Raw genomic sequence first — 24,519 nt, forward strand, 5'->3', positions numbered from 1 at the left:
CTAATGTCTAGGCGAATATATTACATTAGATGGTCTCAACTTCCACACATTGACAAATTAGTTGAGTTCTGAAGATTCTTCACTAAACTTCACTAGAGTTGACTAAAACGATTTAGTTTTAAACATGTTAATGTCATACTATGAACCCTTAGGGTATTGGAGATATTGAGCTATTATACTGCTCAAGTAGGCGCAATCTGCTACAATAAAACAACTGAACAGTCGCCCATTAACTATTAACGTTCTGGACAACTGAGTTTTGAATACACTTCATCGTTATAATTTCAGACCAATGCGCTACAGTAAGCTCAGCACAGCATCATATTGCGAGGCTGGTCACCTGCTTCACGATTAGTCGAGATTGAGGTGCGTTAACACTACGTGCAGTACGGTAACGATAGCACCAAGCTACCCATTACAACTTTTAGCGAAAGATCATTGCGGTTTTGTAATAACCTATCAACTACCTGGTTAGATCGGCACCTAGCGAAGGAAAGGTGATACGGCGGATGGAATATGGAGTGTGTAAGTTGCTAACTTTAGCTAGCATAACGGTAGCTTTGTCGCCAACCATTTGGCTGACAGCAAATATGTACCCTTTCGGAGCAGGCTAGCAGCTAGCTAATTTCTGGTACGACACAACGTTAGAATATTTTCTGAAGCTAGCTAGCTAGTTAGAAAGCTTCAGAAGGGCACTTTCTTTCTTTCTTTTTTAACCCATGGCTAATGTAACGTTGGGTTGAGTCCCGGCTAATGTATCAGTGTACAATCCTTACTTAGGTTAGCCATATTTTGAAGGGGATAATGGAGATGGTAAGGCAACAGCAGCGAGATAACAACGTCTCGCCAGGGTAACGTTAATGTCAGAGTTTATATCAAGTCACCCCCGACTACTTGGCTAACGTTAACCGTTTGCAACGCCGGTCATTGCTAACGCTAGCTATTATGAATTTCGTGCGATGTATTTAGATTACACAATTCCACCGCGATGGCGCACGGATATCATGTCCCTCTAATTAGCTGGCTTGTTATTTTGCCAACTGGTGACCGTTAAATTCCAGCAGGATTGTAAAGCTGCATCATCTATACTGGCGGAAATTTCATATTCATAATAACGCCTTATTACTAGACGCCTTCGGTTAACTTAAACCTGATGGTAAAACTTGGTGTTTTGTCTAAGTAATACATAACCAGCTGACCTCGTGAAGTCATGAAGCAGTTTGTGTATATGTCATGTACGCCTCTTAGGTAATGCCATGAAGTAACTAACTCAGCTAACTAGTATTATGCATATATGATATAGTCCCTATCAAAAGTGGTGTTTAATATTTTATCATTAGGTAGAAACTACTTGTTTACACACTTATATTTTATATCATGCTGAAATAATTTTGAGGCTTGAACTATGTATTCATGTGGAGCTAAAGATACCCAAAATATAACCTAGGCAATGATGTTTATTTGGCCATGTCATGCAGGCATTTGTATTTATAGCAGCAGAGCAAACACTTAAACATGCACTTGTTTGGCAATTTGCCTTAACTAACTGAATAATGACCTTTATCTTTCAGATTCCAGCTGCTCTTGATGATCTGGAGGGCAAAAAAGAGACACTCATAGAGGGTAAGATTACTACCCCTGAGCAGTACTTCAGTGTTAAACTGAGCGAACAAATGGACATTTAAAATCAGTGATTGGATAGTTGGCCTCAATAGTGTCTCTCGTTCCTCCAGACCCTGAGTACAATGTGTACACCCGATTTATGAAGTCTCATCGGTGTTATGACCTGGTACCTACCAGCTCCAAATTGGTGGTGTTTGATACCTCACTTCAGGTAAGACAAAGGCTTTGAATCTCAAAAATTTTAATCATATCTCTCAGTAGCCAATTTATGCCAAAGATATCGGTGTATTTATCTTTTAAACAGGTAAAGAAGGCGTTTTTCGCACTTGTTTCCAATGGGGTAAGAGCAGCGCCTCTGTGGGACAGTAAGAAGCAGTGTTTTGTTGGTAAGACAGTCACTTGTTTTCGGCTCAGTTCCACATTCTGTTTAAGTCAAAAGTAAATAATGAACTGACAAGATGCTATTCATGCTGCTCTACTGCAGGTATGCTAACTATCACTGACTTCATCAACATCCTTCATCGCTACTACAAGTCTCCTTTGGTAAGATGATGGACACCGAATGGTTATAGGCCTTGACTTTCAAGATTAGGCGTTAATGTGTTTCTTAAATTTTCTTCTGCAAGTTTTGAGTCGGCATAGTCAGCTCTCTTATCCCTTTGTGTCAAAAGCGCATCTTGATTTCTTTCTTAGTCACTCTCTTGAGAGGTAAGCTCTTTCTCTTGTTGTAATGTTTCAGGTTCAGATCTACGAACTGGAAGAGCACAAAATCGAAACATGGAGAGGTGAGAGTGTTCATCAAATGAGTAATGCATGTTTTGGGATTTACTTGGATAATCTTGAAGGTTAACTATCATGTCTGTACTTTTTTATTATAGAGGTCTACCTTCAAGACTCTTTCAAACCCCTGGTTAGCATATCTCCCAATGCAAGGTGAGTTTTTTTGTGCTTGTGAGCATCTAGACCTTGGTTGACTGTGATATTTTGTTGAAGTCGGTGTTGAACTGCGTATGTCTGAATTGACTGTGGCAGTAAGATTTTGGGGCAATCTGATGGTCTTGTTTGGATAGTTAATCTCTCATGTGCTTTAGCCTAGGTGGCAGTAACTCCCACTAGCTGCTGATTGAGTACTTGGGCATACAGTATACTATCAATGAGATAGCATCCCATAGTGCTGTAAGGATGTGCTTTACATCTGTCACTTTCTGCACATTAATTACTTTCATAATTTAAGATGGTACTGTATAACTAGAACAATGGACTCTAACAATGGAAATATTGTACAATGTCTTTGGATAATAAGTTTGCAAGGAGTCATGGGTAGTGTTATGCAGAGAAACTGTTCTAGAGATGGCTAGAATAAGAAGTAGGGCGGTTTTCCCTTCAAAATAAAATGTTAGCAGTTGTAGTTGAGATGGCTGTTTTGGATTCTGTATGTTTTGTGGAGGGAAAGTGCATTCGGTTGACAATCTAATGAGGTAGGCGTTTGATTATGGTAGCGATGTTGTCTTTGTTTTCTGTTTCTTCAATAGATGGGTAGAGTCACTGCTCAAAAAGTACTAAACTAATGACATGTTACATATTTATACTACGACCCTTTGTTGTCTGTAATTAAAGTAAAAGTTGCTGTAAGATTAGAGGTGTTTGTATCCATGCTAATTATCATCCAAACGATGGGCTTTCAGTTATTACAGTGTGTAAATAGCACTAAGCTATTCTTCATCTTTTTTAAAATTCAGATCTCTTATCTCACAACGTCAGATCAATATTTTTACTTCCCAAACAACATGGTTCTCTCTTAACTTTTCTGTCCCAGTTTGTATGATGCAGTGTCATCTCTGCTGAAGAACAAGATCCACAGACTGCCTGTAATTGACCCCCTGACAGGAAACACACTCTATATTCTCACGCACAAGAGGATCCTCAAGTTCCTAAAGCTTTTCGTGAGTCCTTTTGGCTTCTCTCCCCACCATTGTGATTTAAATGATCTGCTATAATGCCACTATTTCATTAGTAACAGTACAGTAGAGTGCACGGACCATCAACCGTAGTTAATGAAATGTATAGATCTGTTTTATTGGTTTACACTGACATCCATTTCCTGGCAGTTTTATCTAAGGTCTCTACATTATCCTTCTCAGATATCAGAGATGCCAAAACCCAGCTTCTTAGGTCAGACCTTAGAGGAACTGAACATTGGAACATTCCAGAACATAGCCGTGGTGCGTGCAGATACGCCTCTGTACACAGCACTGGGTATCTTTGTTGAGCAGAGAGTGTCGGCCCTCCCCGTTGTGGATGACAAAGGTACGTGGGCTGGTTTGAAATTAATTTAGTGTGGATGAAGTTAATTTAGCATGAATGACCAGAGCACCTGATGCATTTTGTGTGCTATACATTGATGTGCTGCCTGTTTCATGCAGGTCGAGTGGTGGACATTTACTCCAAATTTGATGTTATAGTAAGTATTCATTGATGTCTCCTTTTATAGATTAGCGCACAGTAGTGCTTAGCAGACAGGGAGATCCTCAGTCACAATTTCTACTGTATCGAGTATACCTGGGGGTTTTTTTTAGCTGTGAGTCAATAATTCCCTGTGACTCTGGGCCTCATTTAAAAAATTGTTTTGGACAGTTATTTTTTTGCTCACAACCAAATTAAAATTAGTGGTTTGCATTGATTTCTCCAGTTTTCTGTGGTATATTCAAAGAGAAAGCTTAATTTCTATTGTGATCCAAGGTATGAATGCCATATAACATGCCGTATAATTTTAACTTTTTTTTATCGTACTCTTTTAAACAACTGTGTGATGAAATTACAGATGAAGTCACAGAACATTTTTAATACAATGTGTGTGTGACTACAGAACCTGGCAGCGGAGAAGACGTATAACAATCTGGATGTGACTGTGACCAAAGCCTTGCAGCACCGCTCACAATACTTTGAGGGAGTGCTGACCTGCCACAGACATGAGACGCTGGAGGCCATCATCAACAGATTGGTGGAGGCGGAGGTGAGAGTGGGAGCAGGAGAGGCACTCAGCCATGCTGCATATGCATTTCAGGGAATTGTTTTGGCCTTACATTGCAATGCAGTACATCCATTTCTACACACACTCTTATGGCAGAAATACTCTGCTTAATGCAGAGGTAAATACTATTTTGCAAAGGTGGTCTCCCCTGCAGTGATGAGACTAACTGTTCATGGTCTTCCCCTCTCTCCCTCTAGGTGCACAGGTTGGTGGTGGTGGACGAGCAGGAAGTGGTGAAGGGTATTGTCTCCCTCTCAGACATCCTCCAGGCACTAGTGCTCACTAATGCAGATGAAGGTAAGCAGAGCTCTCCGTGCACATGATACAGATAATCTTAAAACCCTCCAAGCTTTGAGCATGCACACTTTTTTTTTAAATCTTAGTGATAAAGCAAATGATACAGCAGGTATTTGTCTAATAATAAAAGCAGTGTAAGCGAGCACATATTTGCCTAAATGTGTCTGTGGTAAACTTAGAAGAATAATCTTGTTTTTATTCTCAGGAACTGCTTGAGGGAGTAACTAAGGGAAGACTTCTTCAACATGGAAAGGCTATACATTTTAGAAGAAAGGAGGCCAGAGGAAAGGGAGATAGAGGACAGGTGTATGAGAGGGGAATCATGACAGTGTATTAAAATATCCCCATGTATCTCCCTGTAACCAGGTTTCCTATATTTCACACATGAAGACTTCTCCCTCTCTGCAAAAATATGAAGTCCATTAAGTTTTATCAATTCAGCAATATAGAAATGTATTAACACCGGGGACACAGGAGCTCCCGTAAATCAAGCCAAAATCCAAGCCACCAAAAAGATCCAAGAAAGATGCAAGAGCACAAGAAACCTCTGAAGTGGAGCTGTTGTGGCTCAGGATGGCCCAGCATCATTCTCACCTCTGTGGCTGTTGCTGTGCTGGACTGAGCTACACAGAGGAGGAGCAGTCATCACGACTCTGACAAACCCATTCCCACTGATATTAATATATTGCTAAATGCATTTAGTTGTCAGTAGATGGCTAAAAGAAAACTGATGTACCAGCATTGCCTTTTGTAGGCAGCATTTTTTTTGTTCTATCATTTTACAAGGCTGAAATCTAGACGCACATCCATCTGATCCAAGGATTATGTTAAGCACAGTGGAACCGTCTCAGATCAACATTTGTATGTGTCCGTGTGTGTCGTCGTTCTGGCATGTTAGACATCTGTCTGGTTGTGATCAGTTGTGCAGTCAGACTGCAAGGTAGCTAACCTGGAACAGCACTTGAAACTCCCAAGACAACCATGCGCTCTTGGTGAAGGCTAGAAGACCATAGATGGATCTGCTGTTAGAGATGAGCATAATTGTGCTGTATTCCTTTTTAATGCACAACCACTGGATATTTATGGGTTATATGTTTTGCGACTTGTGAAGTCTATTTTATCATGTATAAATTAACAATCTATTCTTTTATCTATCATGTACATTTTAGTTAGTAGGTCCACCATTGATTCAGTTTTTTTCTTGGCACCCACATCCTTTGTTTTGTCCTTGTTTTTGGCATTATTGGCATTAAAGGGATTTGCTTATTGTTGCCTCTTGGCTGCAAAATCTCACTAGTCATTTTCTGGGTAAGTGGACCGATAAGGTGTCACTTGGAAATTATTAACGGTCAAATTAACAAAGCTTGTGGTATTATTAGTTTGCTACAAAACTCAGTTTTCTGATGTATGTCTCTTTTTGGTGTGCTTTGTACATGTCACAGAACATCAGATGTCATGGGTTTTCCTCTGCAGTTTTCTACTCATTGTGTTTAGGGGCCGTTATCTCAATCACTAAATACCAGCACTTCCTTTCCTTTCCATTTTGTTAGAGGGTTGGCCAATCTTGAACGGATCGTTCCAAGGACACGTCACATTTCCTGTTTTGGCTATTTGAAATGGAATTATAATTGGTATGGTGATGGAAGATGTGTACAACTGTATGTAAATGCTAGTTTTTCTATTAATCTGCATTGAGATTATAATTTAAGGGATGAGCAATAAAGATTGTTTCTTTGTTTTGACGTTTTTTTTTCTGTAATGGCATCAATAGTTAAGCATATGCATCTTACATATCACATCAAACCACTGTCTAAATATAACTTGCATAGCACTGAAGAGCAGGAGGGGAAGTACAGTGCAAGATGTTGCTGAACTATAAACACCACTGTACAATACTAGAAGGTTAGAGTTGGCAACGATGAAGGAAAAGCAATGAAAAGTAAACTTACAGAAATGGACGACACATAGGAAAACAATTGTATTTATTACTCTACGTTAGAAGTTACATGATTGGAAATAAGTCCTGAAGGAGTTTTTACATGGATGCAGTTGTCTCTCTGCTGTGACTGGACAGAGACCTGGGAGTTGTCACGACTTGTGCAATACATCATTTCTTTGACTAACACTCCATTGTTTATATTCATTCAAGGGTGTACTTGAAGCAAGGTATTTAAATCCAAAAATAAACTAGGTATTTTCCCCACTGTAAGGCAAAATTATGTTATAATTTGACACTCATACCCCTTTTGTGTATGAATATAGTTGACATTCACCCACCTATCAAACAGAGCAGCTCCCAGGCCCCCCCAATCTTCCCAGACAAAAATAAGTGCGGCCAATATGTTCTTATGGACATCACTTAAGACTTAAAATACAGTGCAGGTGAGCATGAGATTCTAAAAGAAATAAATACTGGTCAAACACATTTTATGAGACAGCATTGAGACATTTCAGTAGTATTTACTTTTCACAAATAAGGTTACATTTTGTGCTACAGACATTTTTCCCCATAAGTCCTAAGAAATGACAGATTCTCTTACAATTGTAATCCACTATTACAGATAGGCATGATCTGTATAAACATTCTGTTTTCAGTGATGTGATCTTTAATAAACATTGGAAATCATGGCCCGAAATGCTGCTGAGAACACAATTTGGTTCTAGCGCTGTGAGGTCAGTAGTGCACACACGGCCTTTCAGGCTTTCACAGGGACTCACAGCATACAAACACATTATAAATAACATGGGAGAAACTTTACATCAGCAGTACCTTTTGAGGTTACATACAACTAAAGACAACAGCGCACCAATTTCCTGAAAAGAAAACACACAAAAATGTGGAGAGAACAAGCTTAAGACAATGATTTGTGATAATGAAACAAACCATTTACAATTTTGACATTGAAGAGGTATTGTATGGTGAGCAGGGAAGGGAAATATTGATTAAAAATGAAAAAAAAGACTGTTTTACAGTAATAGGAGACTACAGGAGAAAAGTCAAAATGAGCAACAAAATGTCTCAGTGATTTACATACAGTAGCATTGCTTTGGAGGTACATTGGTACATCATTTAAGAACAGCAAAACAGAAGCCTTCGATTTTCTTCCCACCAAGAAAGATGCAGGTATAAAAGATTCACCATCTAAAACATGATCTAAATATCAAAGTAAAATCAAATCAAAAATGCAATATATACATAGTTTCACCTTAAAAAGTTATTTTTATGTACAGTAGTTATACTTGGCCAGGGAGAATGTGCCCTGAGGGGAAAACAACATTGGATGTGCTGTGACAATATAAAAAATTCAACGTAAAAACCAACTATCATTCAGATTCCTGGAGTTTAGTTTGTGTATTTAAAAAATGGCTAAAAAACACAATACACATAATTGGGTCATTACAGGGTATGATCATTTTCTGCCCTGTATTTTAGGTACAGTGTCTGTAGTAGTGGCTGCTGCAGAGGAGAACTGAGGTACTCTAAACCCACTGTATGCCAGCTGATCTGAATAACTTGAGTGACGTTCATGGCAGGTATGCTCTGAAACTTTCTACGGGCCAAACAAGAGACAGTGTGTCAGCTGACAAGTTGAAGGACAAGGCATATCGTGTCACTGGCATGCCCGTTAACAGCCACTTCTATGCTACACTCTAAATCTAATACTCTGTCGTAGTGAAATGCCATTTTTTAAAAATGACTCCTAAGTTTTTATTTTGCTGCAGCTTAATTTTTTGGTTTTAACAGACCAAAAAAAAAACAAAGGTTGTAGATCAGTAAGCACACTGAAGACCTGAGGTTTACAACAGCTTATGGTAAGAGCTCTGGGCATGTGGTCAAAAGGCTTAATGTTTGGCAAGGTGCCATAATGCTCCAGTGACTTTGAAGGTCCCGACTCTGGAAGTTCACGGGTCTGAATACACCTCGTCGAAAGACCTTGGTCAGCATTTACACCAACCGCCTCAACTGCATTGTACATGCTTACATGGTAATCGGCATACAAAGAAGCACGCTGTTGCAGCAGAACCAGATGAAGATTTTTTTTTTTGTCTTGAAGGATTTCTGAGCAGTTTGCTATGTGCCTGCATGCTGTAGGCGTGCCACAGAGGAACCTACATATTATCCACATAAACACCCATATATTATCACAAGATCTACCAATTTAAATAATAACAGAATAAGTAAAAGTAATAAGTTAAAAACTCCCAACTCTCCCAGTTTGCACCCTACAAAGACAACAAGAACAAATGCTATATCGGTTAGATTTTAAGTGAATGTGATCAAAGAAGACTTTGAGGAAAGGTCAGCAATTGATTTTCAAAATGTCGACTTGTTAATTACATATCCTGCTATTAATTGCATACAAGTATACAGGTAATTTCTGCCAAAGAGAAAAACATGGTCATTGTCAGGGAGTCTGCAGCCTTGTTAGTAGGACGTGTAGAGAGGAAAAGGGTCAGCAAGGGCAGGAGGAGTTGAGGACAAGACAGGAAAGGTGTTCTTAGTAGTTTGGCTGGGTAAGCGAGGTAGGGTTTGTCAAAAATCAGGTGGCTTCAAAACTGGCAGGAGTGTCTATGGAGTAATATTTTACAAATTGCCACTCTCTATTCTTTCCTCTCAGTTTGTGCGTTCTTTGAAGAGGGCCCTGCCCTGACTCTCAGTGTCCTACAGTCTGAGACGGGGTCCTCATAAGTGCTCTTTCTCAGTGCTCTGCTGACTTAGCTCAGACTTTAATGTCCTCTTGAACGCTGAGCTGGGACAAGGTCTTTTTGATACGCAGGGCCGTCAGGCGCGCAGCTCCATTGGCATACCAACACTCCCTCATAATCTTGCCCATAACCCGCAGGGCCTGGAAGAGCAGGAATTAATAATATTAATGAAGTTGATGATGCAAATATAGTGTACGTACAGTATGCACAGTATTTAAAAAGGGATTTAAAACTAGTGCACTACTTGACACAAACTGAATCAATCCGTCGCATTTTCATACCTCATAGCTCTGCCACCAATTCGGGACATTGGGCCGAAGCTTCTGGTCACATACCACCTTCCTCATCTCCTCTATGGACGGGTCAGAAGGTACCAGGTCATAGTAGGGCAGCTGGTACTCTTCATGGATACCTGATAACACAGGGCAAAGTCGAGGTCAGATCAGTGCTGTGTTCCCAGTTGTAACCAATGAGAAAAAGAAAACAACACAGGGTGAGTGAGAAGGGTGAAACAGAATAGTCCGACCTCCACTGTTACAGCGGCGTGCAATCTCCCAGTAGACCAGCCCCAAAGCGTAGATATCAGCACATTTAAATGAGTCAAAGTGTCTCATGTTGATACTCTCATCCAGAACCTCTGGGGCCATGTACCTGCAAGGCGTAAAAACAATCCCAGTTGGTAATGATGTACAGGATTCAAAGATATTCAGGGCAAGGCCTGAAAGATATCTGTGAGAAAGAAAGGTCAGCGAAAGGCCAGAAGCTGTCCCACTGTCTGCAGGTGTGTATGTGTACACAGACCTCTTGGTGCCCACCCTTTGATTGGGGGCGATGTCGATGGTGTCTGTGGCAGACTCGTGGCGGACAGCCAAGCCCAGGTCAGCGATGGCACAGGTGCAGTTCTTCTTCACCAGGATGTTCTTGGACTTGAGATCTCGGTGGGCAATGCCTGGCTTTCCTATCAAGAGACAGATGCACATGACAATCATTTGTGAATTCTTAATTCTGTTATTCACAGAATTAATGATTAACATGTCTGTGTCATCTCTGGACTTCCTTTTTAAAAAAAAAAAAAAAAAAAAAAAAAAAAAAAAAGTAGCAGTTGTAATGAGTTGTGCAAGTTTCCTTGTTGCAGCTAGTGTGAATGTTTAGTTCAATTCAATAACCTTAATCTACATTGAACAAACACTCTGATGGCAGAGCTTGAACTCATAAAACATACAACAGATTAGGAAAAGTAATACATTACATACAAGGACACTGCAAATAAAAGTAAAGGGTCAAACTAAAACAGAACATTCCCTAACCTTACCTCTAACATGAACTATGTCAACTAGTCAAATGATACTTTTCTGAAGTTCTATTCTATAGGTACAAAAAAGAAGAAAAGAATAAATTGTTCTTAAATTGAATGTGCTCTCTCTTTTTTCTATGCATTCTTGAAAAAACCATGTGGTCTTTTTGAATGTAATCCAACCTCTTTGAACATTAGAGGTAAACAAATGTGGAAGACTGCCTGACTTCAAAGCAGCATGATATAACATTGTTTAAATTAAAGAAATTAATTTTCCCAATGGCATCAAATACATGTTTTTTGGACCTGAAATCACAGTTCGGTGTTTTAAGCACTGGTGCCTATTATTGCACATACAGTTAAGAATTTGATTTGGGGAGCAGACTAGATGTGGTCCGGTATTTGCAGAAACTGAACCACTTGGCAGGATGGGATATCTGTTAACTGGTTTGTCTTCCAGCATGGATTTCCCTAGATTCACATTTCCTTAGAGATGGAGGCCAGGAAAGGCCTTTAAACCACATGCACAAATATACAGACATGCAAATCAGTTTTGTCAAATGCACTTCTACATACATGCACAGACACACGGACACACACACACACACACACACACACACACTACCTTGAGTTCCTAGAATCTCCATGTGCAGATGTGCCAGGCCGCTGGCAGCTGACAGTGCCAGTTTGATCATGCCCTCGATGGTGACAGAATAGCGGTTCAGGTAGTCGAACAGGGAGCCATGCTCATGGTAGTCTGACACCAACCACAGCTGGGTCCATGTGCCATTATCTTAGCAAGAGACAGAAATGGAGAGTTCAGCTGAGAAACAAATAACCAAAGAAAACATAAACAAGAATACCCTGATGTTCTTAATTATTTATGCATTCTTTCATTAGCAAGAGGACATGTGTTGTGATGTTACAGGTGTCTACCTTTGTTGTCAGCAGCTATGAAGCCCAGGATGTTCTCATGTCGGAGCATGATGGTCTGGTAGATTTCAGCCTCACGGAACCAGGAGCGCTCTTCTCTGGATGAGAAGATCTTCACTGCCACATCTCCTCCCCTCCAGCGACCCCGCCACACTTCCCCGAAACGGCCCTTACCGATGATCTCTTGCAGGACAATGGTCCTGGCCACAGTCCGTTGGACAAACAGAGGCAGACCTGCTCAGAGAGGAAGAGAGAGAGAGAACAGCCATCAGCACTCTGATGATATAACTTTAATCTAAAGATGCCAAAACCAGTGTAAACTACATTGTGAGTGTTGGCCCACTGCCACATTGTCATGCTGTGCACTGACCGGAGCCTGAGCCAGATGTGGACAGATCATAAATGAGGTCCTGCAGGGTCTTGTCCTTGGCCAGGTAGAGGTGGTCACAGGACGGATCCTCCACCTCCAGCCTCTGCCTGTGGCTGTAGACCCTCTGATGGTACTGAAACAGGAACATGCCCACCATCAGCAGCAAGCACAGCAGGAACACCGGCCCTGCAATCACAGCCACCAGTTCCACTGGCCCCCACGTCCCATAGCCTCCCACCGGGGCTGGCGGAGATGTCACTGGGAAGAGGAGAAAAAAGTAGAGGAATCATGTAACATCTGCCATACAGTACAACAGACTGACTCATCTCCCCTGATATGAACTGCTTCATGTCCCTGAGGTATGATAAACAAGTGAATGGACTGGCATGGGACCAGCACTTCTATAAAAACACAATGGCTGGTCCCAGCTATAACAATTCCGGTGCCAAACTTCCATACTGTGGTCAAGGAAACTTGATTGTTATTTGTCACTGCTATCTTGACCTTATTCTGCCTTTGATGTATGACATTCAAGTTCTAGACATGCTTTTTGTTATTTTGTATTTGTTCTTTATACTATGATGGATAAAAGTTTGTGTGTGTATGCTGTCTAATACTTCACAGTTCTCACCAGAGGGTACTTTGAGGTCAATGCTGTTGCAGTAATCAGTGTAACAGCAGTGGATGTTGAGTAAGCCCTCTGCACTGAGGCAGTAGAATGGTTGTCCAGGGGGTACTAGTTTGTCCCGTGTGATGCAAATGCGGATGTGTTGTTCTTGGCCATCAATGAAGGAAGTGGAGGCCATGCAGGCCCCATCAGTTTCACACTGGGAGCCAGTCTTCTCACATTGGGCAGTGGTGCAGTTACACCATAGAGCTGCAGAGACAGAGGGGACAACAGAATACATACAGTATAAAACATAATATTCAGCATTCTTCTGAGTACTGAACTCTGATCTGAAACCACAGCAAATGCATATTGTTACATTTATTGTTATGAAATAACAAAGGACAATCAACCAAAAATATTATCAAATGGTCTCATTTTCAACTGTACATAAATTTACACTTCATGTCCACTAGAGGGCAATAACAGACAGCAGCAGAGACAGTGGCCTCTATCAGAAGCATACAAGAAACACTAAAGTTTGCATAACACCATAAGCTACAGACCTACAAACAATATGTGGCCTTACATTTAGCCACATTTTTTAAGGACAATAATTGTTATTTGTCAAAGTGAACTTCCATTACTCTCTGATAACCCCTTAGCTTGTAACATTACACTTATGTGTGGTGAAAAAAGAGGGCGTGGCAAGGGGGTCAGATATGTTTTTAGGAAAAGCCACTAGGTTAGCTACTAATTTTTGGGGGAATATTTGGGATTAGTTGGAGTCATGTCCCGTAAAGAGGGAAGAGGGAGGTAAGGGCAGAGAGAGAGAGGGAGAACATTAGGGGGTCGGGGGTAGAAAGAGTGTATTCAATTTATTTAGGCTTTGCTAACTCCTGACGGTGGGGGTGAGGTGTGGTGGAAAGAGCTTTAGGAGGCTAGGTGGAGGGTTTATGTGGGGCCATACAGGAAGAGTATTAAGTATACTATTAAGTATAAGTGTAGACTAAGATTTCCCTGTGAAATGTGGCATAATGTTATCAAGAGACACAGACATGGTGTGAAATTCCAGTAATTCTGAAAAAGCTCCTGTTCTGTTCTCATAGTAAATGACCTCAATGTTAATGCTAGAGCTTCTGTTGAATTTCCATCTCACTCAGAGGGGGGAAAACCCCACACAGATCCCGGGGACATTAACTTTAAGTTTAAGTTTAAGGTTTAAGTTTCACACATAAAAACGCTTCCTGTTGATAGTGTAAATTTTTTTTTTTACAAATGAACCTAATATTCTTGATCTAGTTCAGAATAAATGTGAGAGCACAAACACCATCTATCCAGGCCTGAGTAGAAGAACAGAGTTTTGTGTAGTCAGTTTATCATCTTTATAAATATTTCAGCAAAAGCCTAACACAGTGAAACGGCCAAATTGCAACACACTTAGTATATTGGTTAGTGTAGTGAAGTATTTCTTCAGAACGAGTTGAACAGCTTCATCTACGTCAAACAGGGGAAATATAGATGTGTTATGACATCTCTGTGGTACTGACTCATATGGAGTAAAACACCTACTGTGCTGGTGCACAAAAGAATTAGAGGAAGACACCAAGATAGAAAAGAAATGAGGAAGACAAGACTAAACATTAAATAAGACTGACCTTTCAGCATTTCTTAGCAACACACTAAAAAAAACACTAAAAGCTAAACACTTAGACCTTCATAATTGGACCCCACAACTGGCTCATGTGGCTCACTTTAAAAAAAAAATTAAAAAAATTTGACCCCACAACTGGCTCATGTGGCTCACTTTTTTTTTTTAAAACCACTGACAACACTTGAAATGAATCATGGGGATGGAAATTGTCACAAAACATTGAAATACAGCCACTACTGCAGTTTTGAAGCAGCAACAAGTAAGAAGGAAAGGTGTTTCAGACAGTTGTTTTTTTTACTATCAGAGAAAATTTGTCACTGCAGTCAAACAGGGAAAATACTAAGCATAAGCATCTTATCACACCCTCGATTTTTCTAAATAAAAAAATTGAGTGCTAAAAAAATGTATGTTGTTCCTTTAAAGTATATAACAATTCATATCACAATTCAAATGCATTTGAACTTAGTCATTTTTCTTGCTACAACTTTAATTGTAGCAAGAAGACTTAGTCCATTTGGCTGTGTGTTTTCCTACAGAATCGAGACATACAGAGGGAAGCCATATGTTCTCTCAGAACAGAGCAGGAGTGTTTTACAACAACATGCCTTTCAGCTTTGGCAAAAAGTGTATGTTTCATGATTTTCAAGAAATAGAAGAAGAGAGAAGTTGAGGGTCATTGGCAAGGGAACAGTGAATGCTTAGTGTGTTTCTAGCACTGGGCACAATAGAGATATTGTTTGGTGACAGATAGGCATGTGCTGTATTTAAGGAGGCAGTTTGTGTTACTTACACTGTACCATGTTTTTCACAGTTGGTAGGCTAATGGTGGGTTAGTGATAGAAGGAACAACTCCCACGTTACATCCCACATCTCTTAACACTTAGATAAGCCACAAATCTCTGTTGGGAATTTGGACATTTTTAATCTCTAATAAAAAATGAGCACACAACACTGATAAAAGAAGGAATACTGCTAAATTATAATATTCATAAAACTATTCTAGACAACAGCATGCAATCACACTAGGTTCCAAACCATGCCAATGTCAGGCAACATACAACCTTGACTTAATATATAATATCTACTTAACTATCTGTAGATATCTCAGTAAAGCCCACAATTTTCGGGAAGTGAGAAGGGAGAGGGCGGTGCACTACTCATTCATTACTGAGAAAAGCACTATCTGAATGTTGTAATATCATTTTCACTTCCACCTTTGAGTCTTGTTGCCGCAAGTGTAGCGGACGTTTGGGCACGTTCAGTGACCTCAACCAGCAACAATAATAATAATTAAAAAAAAGAAAACAAACAAAAAATATTCATGGCTGAAATTTGCACAAGAAATCATGACACTGATAACAAAGCAATTTCTTTCACTGTTGCCGAACACAGGCAAAACCATTCCCAGTGTCTGACAGTGGAAAGACTGAGAGAGGCTGGCACCGAGAGCTGTAGTGGGGCACTATCTTGTTTTCTTTCTCTCTGCTTGTTTTTCTTCACGTCCTTAACACAGTTATATCAGCTAACGTTACATGTCAATCTCGTGTTTGTTCCATAAATTATGTAGGTAACGGAAGGTTGTGTCAAGATTGTAGAAGCACAGCAGCAATAACCATCTATCGTTCTGCAATTTTCCGTCAACATAAAATAATGCCAGCTGCCAGAGTTACCTTGGTTGTTTACGGTTAGCTAACTCCGAAGCTAAGACTGACTGTTTACAGTAGAAGCATGCACTGACTTGAGTTGACAGCTCATGCTAGCTAAGCAAACATTATTGTTGACGTTAGTGACAAACTAACTGGATGGCTGAAAACAGGTAGTGGCATCAGTTTACTTTATATTTACAAGAAACGTAGTCCAATAATACCTCTATGTGAATAAATGATGACCTGGTTTCTGGGGGGCAACTCGACTTGTTTGTCGCCCGGCTAGCTAACCTAGCTAACGTTAGCTGTAAAGTCGTGCGCCATGTTGACAGCGATGCTGAGCCTCTGAACAAAAAATATGCAATACTCACCCTCACAAGTTCCGTACAGGACAGCCTGAACAACAATCGTTAACGAAAGTCGGAGGTTAGCCATGGTCAATAAATTCCCAGTGCATCGCATTCATGCATTTAGCTATGTTAGCTGTGGCAAGGCGAGATGACAAGCAGCCAACCACACTGCAGACAGTTAACGTTGACTAGCAGACTCCACCAGCAGGCAGCAGCACACAGTCAGCAGACAGACAGAGGTGGGTGTACAGGAGTGACTTAGGACAAATACTGAGTTGACTATTACAAATATTGAGTTGATTATTTGTGTAATACTTCTCCGCTCTTCGAAATCATTTCATTTTTATAATTTTACTTGCGTCTATTTCTGGTAGGCCTAAGTCCCATAGTAAGAAACTTTAACTTAAGAACCAAGAGCAAATTAACATAGAAGAAAACACAAACACAAGCAAAGGGGAGGAGGAAGCTGCTGTCTGTCTCGTTTATGATAGATAGATAGATAGATAGATAGATAGATAGATAGAGGTGTGGTGAACTTCCCTTCAGAGCCTCTGTCATCTGTTGTCCAAACATGGAACCAGGTCCATGTATGGGAAATACATGGACTCTCTCTCTCTCTCTCTCTCTCTCTCTCTTTCTCTCTCTCTCTCTCTCTCTCTCTCTCTCTCTCTCTCTCTCTCTCTCTCTCTCTCTCTCTCTCTCTTTCTTCTAAACACCAGTTGCCCCCTGCTTATCTATCCCTCTCCACAACAGAATTAGAATTAGCCTCTCATTGCTGTGAGATCATTTGCTGCACCTTTACTTTTTCCCCTTGATGACTTTTGATTTTTGCAAGAGGATCATGTCTGCTCTCTGGTGAAACATATGACCATATCCCTTAATGCATGTGGAGATAAAGATATGAGGAATGAAGGGAAGGTGGCTCAGATTCTGATGCATTGTTTTCTCCCATCACCGCTGGCTTCATATACCATGTCATCTCATGTCAGAATAAGCAGGTCTATAAGAAAGGATTGTTGTCTTTAGTTAACCTAGCTTCTCTTCAAATGACCATCCCTGAAAACAAGCTCCTGCGGGGCCTGTATGGGCTTTCTGTGGGCGCTGTGGGCTAGGGCCATCCCACACCAAACCCAAAGGGGCCCAGTGCGGTCTGGCCCAGGCGAGGCTCACAGCAGCATTTTTTTCCTTTGGGCCCCCTGCGGACTTTCTGTGGGCAGTCCGCACTAAAGCCCACACAGGCCCAGTGTAGGCCAGCCCGTTCGGGCCCAATGTGGGCCAGCCTGTTTGGGCCCCCAACAAATACATTTGGTGCTGAGCCCAAGTAATGTGAGGCTGAACCGGGGAGGGACATTCCATGTATTTTACCTTACAGACCAAACTGGGTAGCATATGGAGGACTCTACTGCGTTACAAGGCAGTTCCAAGATGCTTCGCATCGAAGAATCCTGTAATGTACACATCACTAGACAGTTGTTAACTTGAATCTTAAATTGATAAAATTAAAGATCCTATAGCATACTTCTGTATTATAATGGAATGTAGTTGTTTTACATAATTATTATAATTTGATGGAAGATTTCCATCACACTAAGCACGAACAGCTTCAAACATAAATTAAACAGAAAAAGGCCCCAGTAAAGCCATGGGTGGTGCAGTGTCCTGCCCAGGGTTTGGGGTTTGGTTGGTTTGGCTGCTCCAGAACTTGAGTGGATAGAACAGTCCTTCCACTGTTTGCTATGGTAATTTGGCTGGTACACCATAAAATGGCGACTATGAGATTTTATGGGTTAGTTGCTATGGTGACAATGCAAGTCTGGGCATTCAGGCCGTAAGGTGTGTCACACTTGCTTGAGAACTGTGCAGATGTGTCTGTTGCATGAGTGCTTGGCAAGTTGTCAAACTCAATGGAAAGCTGACATTAGTGACAAGGTTAACATAGTTTTATCAAAGATTGTGCTTCTCGGGCTAGCTCTTCTTGTCAAAATAAACATATTAGCAAACCTAGCTGGTAAGCATCATCAACTTTAGCCATGATATATAGCCTACTAACATTGTTTAGCCTTCCTTTAGTGGAGAAGAAAGGTTAGAATTTGTTAACTTCTAACAGCTAACAGACATTGGCTGAAACAGATAAACTCAACTAGAACCATTTCCACTAACTGCACAGATGTCAAACTTTTGACCGATTTAAAAAGACAGCAGCAGCTTGTAAAAGACCACCACCTAGTGGAGGCATGACTGACAACTTAATTCAGCTGCAAAGCCAGTTTTCCACTGCTTGGTTCTTGCTCTAAAACCTCTTGGCTCCACTTCGACCATCCAGGAACGTTGATTTGAATGGGAAAGACCGTTCTGTGGGCTCCTCTCTGTTGTCTCCTTGACCCTGACTTCCTCAATCTCTTGTTGTCCTTGCTAAAATACTGATAGAATGGACAACATTACCTTTAAAAAATGCAATTCACTTGTTTCATATTTACTAGCATTTCCGTGTTTGAAGGTGATTGTACCTGAGTATCACTTTTTTCTGCCCTCAAAACTGGCTCAACTTCTGCTAGAGGAAACATGACATGACAAAAAAATATCAAAATATCATCCATTAATATTTATTATACATGTGCCGGATAAATTGATTCTGATTGGCTGGAGGAGTGTTGATTAATTTCAGATAACCACATGGCTCTGACATAGTATTCCTTATCCCAGCTCTAAATTAATGCACCAGGTTGAGACTTGCCTATGAACTGAATATTATCGTGTACAAGCGTACTAGTTAGGAGATGGGCATCACTTTTATGGCATCAACAAAATTTTTAGCAAAACCATTACACTTATTTTAGCTTTATTACCTTTGTACATCATCTAGTCACCTGAACTCTGCTGGTCTGCCTCCTCTAATCTGAGACTGATCCTCCATACACCACTGCAGCGTATGTTTCTAACGTTACAGTCAAACAACAATAGATAGCTACATATTCCTTCATTCTCCGGTAGCAAACTTTACACAATAGTAATTTCAGTTACAAAGATGGATAATGGCAAAATGACACTGACATGTCTGTCTGTTTACAAGTTCTAAAGTGCCTTTGGTTTCAAAGTCTCAAACTGAGTTAAACAAAGTCCCTGAGTTAAACACATTTTTAATTTACATAATTTTAATATAATAATATAATATAATAATATATTTCCTGCTCTCAAAACCCCCCCATTAGTCCATTAGGACGTTTTGTATTTACATTGGTTTCATCTATTGCATGGGGAAAACAATCCCAGTGACTCAGTTACAGCAGAAGAAACCTTTGGGTCCACAAAGCAGTATTGGCAAAGGACATGGAAGAGGGATGTGTGGAACAGTACATTTCTAAATATAGTCTGTATTGGTACAATATCCATATTGGTTTGCTAAATGTGTATGATTTAAAATCATAGGCAGTTTTTATTTTTTCTCCTTCTTCTTGTCTTTTCCCCCTGTCTCTTTTTTCTCTTTCTCTGTCTTTTCAGCCCTTTTTTTCTCCCTCTTTTTCTCTTCCCTGATCTCTTTGTACTTCCACTTGGGTGGTTCCAGGTAGCCCTTCTGCTTCTTCTTCTTCTTCTCTTTCTTTGGTGTGGCCTCTGCAGACTTTGAGACATTGATCTTGGGGATGCAGCCAGAAGGGAACACACTGTTCCTCCTCGCCATACTGCGGGGAATGAACGTGGTAACCTTGGTGGAGGCCAGTGATAGGATACTGCCCCGCCGCTCTGGGTCGGCACAGCAGGTCGTAGCGATGGACTCCGAGGAGTGGAGGGAGGGAGTGATGGTGGATACTGAGCCGATGCTGTGGCACACTGCACTCACTTCTAATTCCTTCTCTGTATGTTTCTTCACCAGCTCCTGCACAGCCAGTCGTCTCTTCCCCACCTCAGGAGGGCTGGTGGGGCAGAGCGGACGGCATGCAGTAGCTATCAGTGGACTGTGGATGCTGGTGGTCATGCGCACCATGTGGTCTATGATCCCGTTGTCCTGGGGGTCACGAGGTAAGCGGAAGCCAAAGGTGTTTTTGAGCCGCTGGGTAATTTTTGCCCCTGCGCTTCTTTCAGCTGTGGCCTTGGCTACCCTCTCCTTGAGCTCAGGCCACTCAGGGACATAACTCTCACAGAACTGCTCCGCTTTGGGCCGCATGGTAAGGCGGCGGAGACGGTATATCGTTTCATAGCGACCTGTTTTCAGAGCCCAGTCCTGAGCACATTTACTACGGGTGGTGTCTACTGCATGCACATCAGCCCCTGGAAAGACAGAAGGCAGAGAACAGGAGGAAGGAAATAAATATATATAATAGGTACATAATGCTGACATTGTAACATGTTGGCTGTAGTGATCAGCAGAGACTAATCATGTGCAGACTAAAATAGCTAATCTACTACCAGCCTACAAGACTAGTAAGTCACAGATTACTGAAGCGTGTTTTAAGACATGATAATGTCCTCACAATGATCCCTTAAACCGGTCTGACGTCACTCGCTCATTCACTCAAGAAGAGAGTTAGCGGGCTTCAAATATGGACAGATAAACCATGGGGTCAGCTATTCCCACCACCAGTGCTATAGCTGTTCATTTTACCCTATTAATGAGCTAATGTAAGTGTTTCTAATGATGATCTAATAATATCGTATTGCAACAGCTTCTATATCTGTGCAACACAGCCAAGTGTCAAAGGTGGAATAAGCTGGAATACTGTTTGTCCTGCTGGGAGGAGAGTCTTCTAAAGGGGATCTGCACCAACACGATTTGTTTGATTTAATAGACATTAAATGTCTATTAAATCATCTATGCATATAACCCAAATGTATATGCATTTTGCTACACACAATAAAATGTTTGAGAAGAGATTAAGTAGTCCACCAGACAAATCTGGATTGTTGCTTTTCCTACATTATAGTCCTAATGGAAATCAATACAATCATAAAATGACTGCTTTAGATTTAATTTTTATCAGTGACCGATATATAAATATATTTGTCTGACATCTTAACCTTATATAGTTATGATTCCAGAGAGATGCTTAAACATAATTTTCCAGAAAGTAACTCATACATCATGAAATAAATAGATAACAATGAGTGAAGGACTAAAACAAAGTTGCCTAAGACCCTAACGACTGTTTACTCAACTAAACGAGAAAGCATGATCGATCACCTGTCATATCAATTACATTCAACTTGAAATGGTAAATGGGGGGGAAAGTAATGTATTATTTATTAAGCAAGACGTACAGTTTACAAAATGGAAGGTAATGAATCACTGAAATCATTTGTCCCAGGATGTTCATAGATGGACCAGGCTCTTACATACCAGCCATGATAAGAGCAGCCACAATGTCATCGCGGCCCGTCATAGCAGCTTTGATGAGGGCTGTGAAACCACGGCAATCCCTTATTTCAGTGTCCACACCAGGAAAGTAGTTCAGGAGATACATGACTGTGCAGACGTGACCTGGAGAGTAACACAGAATGCAGAGGTCAGAACTGCTGGGCTTTAGATCTCTTTTAACGTAAATGTTGCAACTTGATCAAAAGAAAGTATTACAGTCTTTCTCTTTTTGCTGTGTAACTCATATATATCATTTATCAAATTTGTTACAGATTAATTACACCATAATTGAGGATGCTGCAGTGAGGGTGCTGTACTTAAATGGTTTATCCACAGAACTTGAACCTTTTTTGTATCCATGCAGTTTCAAATCAATCAAGAAATTAACATTTTATCAAACTGTAGTTTGTTTATTCAGCTCTTTCAATGTTATTCACAACAAAAATTGAAAACTAACTTAACTAAAGCTTTCATGTTAATGTTCAGTGTGTTTAGTGGGTAGTACATGCCTGCTTGGGAGGCAATCATCAGTGCAGTGTTGCCTTCATTGTCCTGGTGATTTATGTCTAGAAAGGGACAGTTGTGAAGGCCATACACAATATCCAAAAAACCTTTACAGCAAGCCACCATCAGGCCATTCTGTTGGTAAGGATAAAGGAAATTGTTGAGCAATTAACAATGGGATTTTGAGACATCAGAAGGCAATTACCAAAGCATCTATCAGTAGGTGAGAAGTTATGAAGTATCAGCATTATGAATGAGACCCTTACCCAGCTATTGATGTCCAACTCCATGACCTCCTCTCTTGTGACTCCCCTCTCCAGAACCTTCCGGAGAGACTGGGGTTCGTTACGAGCACATGCTTCATACAGTGTTGACGCAGGACGCCCATTTGCCGTCTCCTGCCTGTAGTCTGGAAGCACCGAGTCATCGGAGAGGACGCTGTCTGAATCTGACTCGCTCCCTGACAGAGACGCTTCTGATGTGTCCTCATCAGGCCCCGAGCCGAGGTGAGGGTCCTCAACTGCAGCAGCCATCTTCCAGCTGTAGAATAGGTGAGATGGTGCTGTATCCGCTGGCTACATCTGTAAGGAAATAAAAAATAGAAACTAAGACAGAAAGTATGTTGTCTATAGCAACAATGGTATAGCAGGAGGGGGAAACTCTAAGGAAACTCTGACCAGTTCTCCATAAAGCCAAATTAAAATCATCTCTCCATTGTAGATATAAGTTGTTAGTTTAAGGCTAAAACCAAAGTGTGCATCACAGCCTATATGGGGTTTGAAAACGCCCACAAAATCACTGAATGAACCATAGTCAAATCAACAGATCTGTTATTGATAGTTTGACATGAGGTAACATGAGTCTACCTGTCAGGGGTCATGAGTTTGTTATGTATGTGTCATGGAATGGGAGTGGCTGAATGAGCTCAGTATGCCTTTTCTGTTGAGTAACTGGATCAGCATGTAAAAGCTGTGCTGAACATGAGGCTAAATGAGGAACAACCCACCTCAGAATAACCTCAGTCACATGCGGCCCTCCTCAACTCATGTTTTGGCTCTAAGTGCTGGATTCAGAAGCCAACTTGACCACTGAAACTAATCACATTGATCTTTTGTTTTTTTAAACCTGTAATGTAATGTGTATTCATCACTAGCAAAACGTCACTAGCAAACATTTATACACAAGTATTTCTGAAACTGTACAAACAATCTGCAGAATGGTATTGATTTATCAATACGCTATATCTATATAGATCTATTTGTATTCCAGATATCCTCATGGTAAATACCAAAGGCACAAGCACCCAATGACACAGGCATAAGCCTCTAACACAAGACATAAGAGCACTTCCTTAGGTGAAAAATGAAGAAATTTGCCACACACGTCATGTCTTTCATATCACCATCCAAGGTGGAGGCACAGTTCATTTCCATGAGGCTATCACTCTCTGTGAGCCAAAATAAAGATCAAACGCAGAGGCAGAACCGCAGCATCTACGTTTGCATTCTTTCACAAGAATGTAAATGTACTATCACTATGATCAGAGTAACTGACACACACACGCACAAATGCATACCCAAACAGCATACACTTACCATAATGGGTAATCAATAGCTTGGAAGAAATGTAAATGTGTCCATGTGTAGGCCGATGTATTTCACACTCCTATGGCTTCTCAAGGAAAAGTTCCCTCTTCCTCAGGCACTTCTGCTGTGTCTCCAGAGTAGCTGAGAGGTCAGGGTTTCTCCCCAAGCTCATATTTAGAGCTACTTTACCCATCTCCTTCACACATATTGTCGCGATGACATAAAACTGAGAGGAGGAGTCTTCACACAGTGTGTGTTCAGCCACTGCTCATCCCACTTACAACAGCTTTAGGGAGAGGATTACTACCATGCCATTTTCATCTTTCTACAGATCACCAGTGGGGTCAGCACTGCCTGTGATTTCCACCTGCTTTTTACAGTTTGGTTACCTGAGTATAGGTGACACTTTCCTGGGTTAGGGTTAGTGCCATGTCATTCTTTTTCCTGTTAAATCTTTATTTGGGTATTTGTTGGAAAAAGGTAGATTCCCCATGTTATCAAACTTCTGCTAAACTGACAGTCATGTGTATTTCTGAGAGACAAGAAAAGGAGCGCTAACCGTTATGGGAA

At 40.8% G+C, this 24,519-nt stretch overlaps 3 protein-coding genes across 3 annotated transcripts; 1 reads left to right on the plus strand and 2 right to left on the minus strand.

The window, feature by feature from the left end:
- Positions 1-376: 376 nt before the first annotated feature.
- prkag1 (protein kinase, AMP-activated, gamma 1 non-catalytic subunit) lies at positions 377-6,696 on the plus strand. The gene is made up of 13 exons (XM_071535262.1): positions 377-525; positions 1,572-1,623; positions 1,734-1,834; positions 1,928-2,009; positions 2,108-2,166; positions 2,363-2,408; positions 2,502-2,556; positions 3,440-3,566; positions 3,765-3,930; positions 4,047-4,084; positions 4,490-4,636; positions 4,852-4,951; positions 5,157-6,696. Exons 1-13 carry the CDS (start codon positions 517-519, stop codon positions 5,165-5,167), a joined length of 993 nt encoding a protein of 330 aa, XP_071391363.1. The 5' UTR covers positions 377-516; the 3' UTR covers positions 5,168-6,696.
- A 220-nt stretch (positions 6,697-6,916) lies between these two features.
- On the minus strand, positions 6,917-16,675 carry LOC139657430 (activin receptor type-1B-like). Its single transcript, XM_071535264.1, has 9 exons — positions 16,534-16,675; positions 12,887-13,132; positions 12,256-12,513; positions 11,889-12,119; positions 11,578-11,745; positions 10,460-10,616; positions 10,185-10,309; positions 9,940-10,070; positions 6,917-9,798 (listed from the first exon to the last, which is right to left on the minus strand). The coding sequence occupies exons 1-9, from the start codon at positions 16,622-16,624 to the stop codon at positions 9,673-9,675; spliced, it is 1,533 nt and encodes a 510-aa protein (XP_071391365.1). The 5' UTR covers positions 16,625-16,675; the 3' UTR covers positions 6,917-9,672.
- Positions 16,676-19,945: 3,270 nt separating this feature from the next.
- On the minus strand, positions 19,946-22,896 carry ankrd33ab (ankyrin repeat domain 33Ab). The gene is made up of 4 exons (XM_071535291.1): positions 22,630-22,896; positions 22,369-22,498; positions 21,842-21,982; positions 19,946-20,775 (listed from the first exon to the last, which is right to left on the minus strand). Exons 1-4 carry the CDS (start codon positions 22,894-22,896, stop codon positions 19,946-19,948), a joined length of 1,368 nt encoding a protein of 455 aa, XP_071391392.1.
- Positions 22,897-24,519: the final 1,623 nt, after the last annotated feature.

This window comes from Centroberyx affinis, unplaced genomic scaffold, assembly GCF_046629955.1.
Source record: "Centroberyx affinis isolate AG114_WGS23_722 - 3 ecotype Tasmania unplaced genomic scaffold, CSIRO-AGI_Caff_v1 ptg002685l_1, whole genome shotgun sequence".
Taxonomy (NCBI): Eukaryota; Metazoa; Chordata; class Actinopteri; order Beryciformes; family Berycidae; genus Centroberyx; species Centroberyx affinis.